The sequence below is a fragment of the Primulina eburnea genome, chromosome 12, assembly GCF_022965805.1.
Source record: "Primulina eburnea isolate SZY01 chromosome 12, ASM2296580v1, whole genome shotgun sequence".
In the NCBI taxonomy this organism is placed as follows: domain Eukaryota; kingdom Viridiplantae; phylum Streptophyta; class Magnoliopsida; order Lamiales; family Gesneriaceae; genus Primulina; species Primulina eburnea.
The window spans coordinates 34,889,944-34,898,965 of record NC_133112.1 but is presented as its reverse complement, the minus strand read 5'-3'; the positions used below and the strand labels follow the sequence as shown (position 1 = coordinate 34,898,965).

General features: G+C 34.3%; 1 protein-coding gene across 1 annotated transcript; it reads left to right on the top strand.

Moving 5' to 3' along the window:
- The first annotated feature begins 4,394 nt into the window (after positions 1–4,394).
- On the top strand, positions 4,395–8,471 carry LOC140806559 (uncharacterized). The gene is given in 4 exon segments (XM_073163108.1): positions 4,395–6,431; positions 6,804–7,203; positions 7,205–8,134; positions 8,136–8,471. Coding segments are annotated over 4 exon segments (2,844 nt in total). The 5' UTR covers positions 4,395–5,043; the 3' UTR covers positions 8,262–8,471.
- Positions 8,472–9,022: the final 551 nt, after the last annotated feature.

Sequence of the window (9,022 nt, the reverse complement as noted above, 5' to 3'; positions counted from 1 at the left end):
TATATATTTTAATATAAAAATTATGTAATAAATTTTGTTAATTTAATACAATTTTTCTTGGATATAAACATATTTATTTGATTTTAATTTTTATTTCATTATCAGTGAATCTCTATTAGTCCAATTACATTGATGATTTATTTATTGCAAATTTAAATGGAATCCCATTAATTGATAATTTATTTATTTATCAACAGAAAGTTTAAAAATAAATTTATAAAATTTTGATAAATTAGATTTTTAATATTAAAGAAACAATTTTTTTAATAAAAATCTCTTATTTATAGAATTTTTTTAATATAAAATATTTTAAATATATTTTGAATAATTTTCTCGAAAATATACACAATATAAATGTGCATAAATCGACAATATATATTTAAATAAATGTTACTTTATAAAATTTGGGAAGAATATTTAAAATTTGTGAGCAAGTTATAAAAATTTATTAGTAAAAATAAATTTTTTTCCTTTTATGATTCAAATCCCATAAAATCTTAATGAAATCTAATCAAATTCTACCAAATATCAATTTCATTTTGCAATTTCATCTTTTCCAAGACTAAACTGATATTTACAATTCCAAATCTCGCCGAATTTACTTGAATTTCACGTTTCAGAACACATTTAGGGTACTACCCCACGTATGCATCTAAAAGTGGATATTTATGAATACCACAAAAACTCATGTGAAGTCTTACGAATCAATTTTGTTAGACGAATATCTTATTTAGGTCACCCAGGAAAAAATATTATTTTTTATGCTAAAAGTATTACTTTTATTATAAATATGAGCATAGTTGACACGTCTCACAGATAAAGATCTGTGATATCATTTCACAAGAGACGTACTCTAAAAAAACATGTGATCCAATAAAAAAACCAATGGACCATACATATATTGATAAATATTCACACTTAAATGCATCCTTAAAATAGTATCCTAAAGGGTCGGGGTGAGGGACGCCTAAGATGAGCGATTTCACTTTTTGGAGCAATTAAAATAGTACCCTAAAGACATCATCTAATTTCTCAATTAATTATGGATAATACTCAAATGAATTATGTCTGAAACAACCTCTGTTTTCCCCAAATGTTAAACTTTGTTATTTTCCTAAATACATATATAGAAACTTCTTCTTCTTGAAAAAAAAGAAGAGGAAATTTGGCATTGTATTATTTTTCTAAAATAGCACACAAAAGCTAAAATTTGCAATAAATAAAACATTACACCATTTTAGTTTTTAAATTCAAAAATAAATTTCTCATATAATTATATTTTTTCAGTCTTACACAACGAATGTGTATTAAATGTTTTTTTAGAACTGTTTCCTACCTATAAAAATTAAATATATCAAATCCTCACCCTTACAAAATAAAGTTATCGGACAAAGTTAAGACTTTTTACTCTATTAAATTAAAAAAATTGTGAATTAACTCTGTATTTAATACACACGTTGAAATGTTGGACGTCGCACTCACGACTCTTTTGCGAGTGGGATGACCTACACCGTCTAAAGCGTAACAACATGACATATTATCATCCAAATGAGTGAGTCTCATGTGAGACCGTCTCACGGATCATAATTTGTGAGACGGGTCAACCCTACCCATATTCACAATAAAAAGTAATACTCTTAGCATAAAAAGTGATAATTTTTCATGGGTGACCCAAATAAAAGATCCGTCTCACAAATAATACCCGTGAGACCGTCTCACACAAATTTTTGTCCATCCAAATAGTGGCATCCTCTTATATCCATCCATAGATTAGCATGAGATCCTACACTACTACAATATGAAAAATAAAGTTTTGCATCGCTAAAAGTGGTAAGTGCTTAATCAAAGATATACATATTGTGAAATCGCTCTAAATTTGTTAGGATCAAAAAATAGTTCAAAGGAAGGGAAATAGATTTTTTTTTAAATTTCTTTTAGGACTTGAGCTGATTTCAGCATTTATTAGTTGTTAAAATTATTTCTTGAAATACTAAGTTTAACTAGATCACTTCAAATGATTTTAAGTGCAGAAAATGATCAGAATAAACTTAGTGATAAAGTATAAATTCAATACAAACAGCAATTAACAAGACGGTTAGAAATAAACGAGCTAACATGATGAAATGTGTAAAGTAAATGAGACAAAATTTATCAATGTTCATATATAAATACTCATATGTTACACGATCTTCTACTTAGGAAGAAATCCATTAAAAGACTTTGGTTTTACAACGTTTTGCATGTACTTATTTGGACTAGGACTATCGTTGTCTAAATCGAAACTCTAAGTGATATCTCAATATAAATTTGGTTGTTTAAGAATCATCGGTTAATCAGAAATCAATACAACGACCAATGGTTATCTTCGATGGTTTGGAGTTGGTAGGGTAGCAAAAAATGATCCTTAAAAGATATGATATAAACTGATATATGTATGCTAAGTGAGAAGGAGTGTGCTCTTAGTCTTTTATATATATATGCTGATTGAAAGCTTGAGTCTTGTTAATTGAATCATTGTAATCTGTATTCTGAATCTACTTATTTTTACTTGAAAAGCTCCAATGATCGGAAAACTTTTCAACGATCGTCTGTATTAAGTCCGACATAATGACATTGTCAACTTCTCTTCACTGTAAAATGTAATAAATACTTCTTTGTTTTTTACGTGTTCGGCTCGTAGATTGTGAAAGTTGATTGACTTTTTTACACTTTAGGAAACTTTTATGTGAATCAGGAGTTAATAAGATATTATGCAATAATACTTTAACTGATAATATTGAACGACTTGAGTTGGATTATCCATCTCGATTAGGAATGACAATGGGATGGGGGTGCCATTTTTATCTTCATCCCCGTCTACATACCTGTTATGTTCTTCGCTTTTTCGGGTTCGGGGAAACCATGGGGATGAAATCCTTATCTCCGTCCTGTTCTCATTTCAAAAATATTAACTGGGCTGGATGAGAGTGAATCTCCGAACCAAAACTTATTGCTATCTATTTCTATTAGTGATAATATTAATATTAATAGTATTATTATTGTTAATAATTTAAATAATAAAAAAATAATATATTATTGATATTATTATTTTCGGAGTGAGTTCGAGAATGAGAGATATCGTTCTCATACTTGTGTCAAACTATTTCGGGGATTTTAAAAAACCTTTGAACCCAAAAAAATTGGGGACCACTATCACCGTTTTAGATATTTCTCATGAGACTCCAAACCCGTGAGAAAAATTAACATCCTCAATATCGATCTGCTAAAGTTTGGCCACTTGTAATGTGATTAGACTTGTGCACTTTACTAATGACACGGTCTGGTTAGCAAACAAATGACCTTCTAATAATTTATGCAGCTTGAGCTTCTGATACAATGTTAAGAGGTATGACTTTGTCCAGCAGCGATGGTCTTGTAATTACATAAAAGTAGTTGACAGCTAGACATGAAACAATTCGAGAGTGTTTTTGTTATTGCCAAAACTTATGGTGATTTAATCTTAAAAAAATTATTATTCGATATATTAAGAACAAATCTAAAATAACATTTTGACTCGGTCCCGACTCGGGAAAATATGTTAAATTTATAAGATAATAATTTTTCTCAAGACCTTATATAATATTTTAGACTGTACAACAACAAAAAACGCTATGACTCGATCGCTCTCATAACAACACAATTATTGCACCCTCAATACTGTTGTTATTTTATTTTTCTTTAAACTTAAATTTAGCTGGATTTCATCTCTAACTTTTCTATTGAACTCATACATGCAAATGACTTGAATTTACATTTTACAATGAATTTTATTTGGTTAGTCCATACGATGAATATTTTTTAGTTATTAAAAATATGAATATCATTTTTTAGTTTTATTTTATATAATATATGTAGAACAAAATTTATTTATTATATGAATTCTAAAAATATGATACGAAGATTAGTAAAATGCAATGATTTTTTAAAGCAATTTCTATTGTATTGTATGTATGTATATCAATATACATCCCCCAAGCACAGGAGAGTTAACATGATTTTGGGTGATATGAGTTGATATATCTTAAAATCTCAAGATCGATCGTCGTGTGAAACATATTTTCACTTCGATGTTGTAAGAATAACGTGGATGTTGGTATATGACATCATCTCTTTCGGATCGATTTAACTCCTTGGCTGATTCAAGAGGTCTTTGGGCTGATATCGTGAGGTTTATTACTATTGCAAACTTTATTGGAAAAATATACATGTATGAAAATTGGGTTAATCAATTTCCAAATTTCTCGATTTCCCAACTGACTTGGGTTGAATTCATTTTACAAAAAGCTCCACTCTTAATATTTTTTGTTTTTTTTCCTAAAAGAAAGAAAAAAGTATGCCAAATCGCTGTCAAACTAAATGTTAGATAGATAAAACAGAGATGGATTTAAATGCTTCACTGACTTCCGTTGGCAGTAAACGCCATTCTATCCTCCACTATTCCCGGCGTACTCATCGGTGAAAGCTAAAACTCTGCTGAATCTCTTTTCTCAATCTTTGATCTCATTTCTTTCCATCTTTAGATCCAAACTTCACCTTGTCGCTTGCTCGCGCCACCCAAGTTTGTTGTTTTCGCTATACCGACGCTGTGTTTGCATTCTTGTAGTAGTGTTGCCACTTGGGACATTTTTCATTATGTTTCTTGGGAGGTTTTGGGGGGTTGTCTTGTAGTATTGTCGCTGTTTGGTTGGCATTATAAGCTGTTTTTAGCTTCCATTTTTCTGGGTTATCTACGTTTTTCTTTCAGGTCGTAGTTTCTAGCCGTTGAGAGTCATATCTCTCGAATTAGGTGTGTGGGTACGACGGTTTCGAGAAAGGTTGGTTCTTGAACCGTTTGGATGCTTTTTAAAACCTGAGTCGTTTCAGGTGCTAATTAAAGTGGGAGTATTTCGCAGTTAATAGGTCTCTGCTTTTCTCAGAAAAGGAAACAAGTACAAATAGTTTATTGTGTTTGTTTCACCGAACAATGCGTTGAGTTTTCGGCCTTCCTTCTGTTGATTTTATGAAATGAAGATCCTAGTCCAAGTTTTACTTTTCCTTTGTTTATCACCGTTTTTGGTGAAATCTTTGAGCCCATCTTTAAATGATGATGTTCTGGGCTTGATTGTGTTCAAGGCTGATGTTATAGATCCAAATGGAAGGTTGAATTCTTGGAATGAAGATGACGAATACCCTTGTAAATGGGATGGAGTTACGTGTAGTCCCAGATCCAATAGAGTGACTGAGCTTCTTCTTGATGGCTTTGGGCTTTCAGGAAGATTAGGCAGAGGTCTCCTTCAATTGCAGTCTCTGCAAAAGCTATCTCTAGCAAAAAACAATCTTACAGGAAGCTTAAGCCTCAGTTTAGCGCAGCTTTCTGATCTGAGAATCTTGGACTTGAGTGAGAATGCCTTATCCGGTTCAGTTTCTAGTGATTTCTTCGGCCAATGTGGTTCTTTGAGATCGATATCACTGGCTAACAATCAGTTTTCAGACCAAATTCCCGACAGTTTAGGGCCGTGCGCAACACTTGTTTCGGTAAACTTTTCGGGTAATAGGTTTTCGGGCTTGCCACCTCAGGGGCTTTGGTCGTTGCCTGCTCTTACGACACTTGATTTGTCCGATAATATGTTGGAGGGTGAAATTCCAAAAGGCGTTGAAAGTTTGAGCAATTTGAGTGTTATTAGTTTGAGGAAGAATAATTTTTCTGGTGGAGTTCCTGACGGAATTGGGAACTGTTTATTGTTGAGGACTATATATTTAAGCGAAAATTTACTATCCGGGGCGCTTCCTAGCACAATGCAGAAGCTTACACTATGTACTGAACTAGTTTTAGGCAACAATGGATTTACAGAAGAGGTGCCTGAATGGATTGGAGAAATGAGTAGCCTTGAGGTGCTCGATATCTCCGGAAATGACTTTACTGGCCGAATACCGGATTCTATTGGGAAGCTTAAGTCTTTGAAGATTCTAAATATTTCCAAGAATGCTCTATCTGGGAGCTTGCCTGAAGCTATAAGCAGCTGTGTAAACCTTCTAGCTTTCGATGTTAGTAGTAATTCATTAACGGGGAATCTTCCTTATTGGGTATTCAATATTGGTTTAGAGCAACTTCTAATTTCTAATAACAGATTGAGTGGAGACTTTGGTAGTGTTTTTTCTTCGTCAACCGAAAATTCTCGAAAGAATCTGGTGATTTTGGATGTTTCCCAAAATGATCTATCCGGTGAAATTCCATATGCTATTGGGGATTTAGCCAGCTTACAATTCTTGAATATGGCACGGAACTCATTCAGCCGCAGCATTCCTGAAAATATTGGAGGATTGAAGATGTTACGCTTTTTGGATTTGAGCGAAAATCAGTTGAATGGTAGCATTCCTATCACAATCGGAAAGTGCTCTTCCCTAATGTTTTTGTAAGTTTTCTGCTCAATCTTGGAACGTATTCAGAAGTAAAACCACTTGGTTCTCTGTCGTTCTGTCTGTTTGAGCATTCTTTGTGGCTGTAATAAATAATCTCATGTATAGTTTAGAAGTTTTGAGTAGTTTAAGTTGATTGAATATCTGTTTCTAGCATTTTATTTCCAGGTTTGTCGCATCATTTGCTTTATACATGCTAACCATAAATCTTCTTGCCATTTGCCATCTAGATTCCTCCCGGGATTGAAAATATTAGACTAGGATAAGTTTTTGATAGATCACAAACGATTCTATGAGCTAATGTGCATGTAGTGTTTGTTGCAAAAATTTTCTGATAATTTCTTTGCGGTTTTGACCAAATTTGCCAGGTCTCTTGCTCATAATGAAATAACCGGCGCGGTTCCTGCATCCCTTTCTGATCTTATTTACCTACAAATTGTCGATCTATCCTACAATGAGTTAACAGGCAACCTGCCGAAGCAGCTGGTAGATCTAGTACATCTTCAGTCATTTAACATTGCACACAACCAGCTACAAGGCGAACTTCCTTCTGGTGGGTTTTTCAACACTATTTCACCTTCTTCTGTGTCTGGAAATCCAGGACTTTGTGGGGCTGCAGTTGGTAGAAGCTGCCATTCGGTCATGCCTAAACCAATTGTACTCAATCCCAACTCTACCGATGACACATCTGACATCATCCCTCAAAGTTTTACTCGTAGGAAGAAAATCCTAAGCATATCTGCTCTAATAGCTATTGGTGCTGCTGCCTGCAATTGTGATAGGTGTAATTGCTATCACTGTACTTAATCTTCGTGTACGCGCATCTGCATCTCGCTCTGCCGTAGCTCTTGCTTTTTCAGGTGGCGATGACTTTAGCCAATCTTCTTCTACAGATGGCGATTCTGGGAAGCTCGTTATGTTTTCTGGTGATCCAGATTTTAGTATTGGGACACATTCTTTGCTCAATAAAGATTGCGAACTTGGTAGAGGCGGATTCGGAGCTGTCTACCAGACCACACTTAAAAATGGGCGCTCAGTCGCCATCAAGAAACTCACTGTATCGAGTCTGGTCAAGTCCCAAGACGATTTCGAAAAGGAAGTTAGAAAACTTGGGAAGATTCGCCATGGCAATCTTGTGGCACTCGATGGCTACTACTGGACACCATCACTACAACTTCTTATATATGAATTTGTCTCTGGTGGGAATCTGTACAAGCATCTGCATGAATCATCTGCTGGAAAGTACCCCAACTGGAACGAAAGATTCAACATTCTTCTCGGTGTGGCTAAAGGGTTGTCACATTTGCATGAAAGAAATGTCATCCACTACAACTTAAAATCGGCCAATATACTAATAGACAGCTCCGGAGAGCCAAAGGTTGCAGACTATGGTTTAGCAAGGCTTCTGCCGTTGCTAGATCGGTACGTTTTGAGCAGTAAGATTCAAAGTGCCCTTGGTTACATGGCACCCGAATTTTCATGCAAAAATGTGAAGATAACCGAAAAATGTGACCTGTATGCGTTTGGTGTGCTGGTTCTTGAGATAGTCACAGGAAAAAGACCAGTTGAGTACATGGAGGATGATGTTGTAGTGCTATGTGATATGGTTCGAGGGGCACTGGAAGGAGGAAGCATTGAGGAATGTGTTGATGGGAGGCTAGAGGGGAAGTTTCCATCAGATGAGGCGATTCCAGTTGTTGAAGTTGGGCTTGATTTGCACATCACAAGTGCCTTCAAATAGGCCTGACATGGCAGAAGTGGTTAACATATTGGAGCTTATTAGACATCCCTCGGAAATCCATGGTGAATCCGCAGATCTTTGCTGATTTGCTAGAAGTCAAGCCAAGGCATTGACAATGGCCGCTCGGTGAAGAAGAATCCGGTCAGTCTTTCTTGCATTAAGTATTGTTTTTTGTTATCTAAACAAATTTTTTGATGATTTGGTTTAAGTTTATGAATTGTATTCAGTGTATGCTTGGTTTCCGGATTCGATTTCACCAGCTTCTATTCGAAAATCTGTTGGATATTTCTTTTAACCGAGTCTTGATTTTTTACTACTGTTATTTTGAGCTGAGTATGATTGTTGCTTGATTGAAGCGACTAATCTGCTTCATTCTTTGCTAGTTTAGTTTTGTGCATAAAGTATTTATCACTTCTTGTTTTTCTAAATCAACACTTAATGCAGTTAAATTTTGTGATATAGAAGTATTTCATAGATACCGCGGATGTGTTTCTTTGGTTGAGTGTATAGTATTCGGTAGAAAATTTTAAGCATTTTGATGGCTTATAAAATGTTGTAAAAACTAACATATCTCTAATGTTATAATAACTTTTCAAATTTTAACGAGACAGATCTCATAATATATTTATGTGTAGGTTTCTTTTGAACGATCTCACGGATAATAATATATTACCGAGTATATTTTTTGTGTAATGGTCTCATGTATTTAGATTCGTGAGATAGGTCGATCATTTCTCATAATATATTTATGAGTAGGTTTGTAATGCACATGGGCTGTTCCCGATCGGGCTTAAGTCCCCTCACGGTTATCCTATTACCCATTACTCATAGAACTTCTCCAACCCA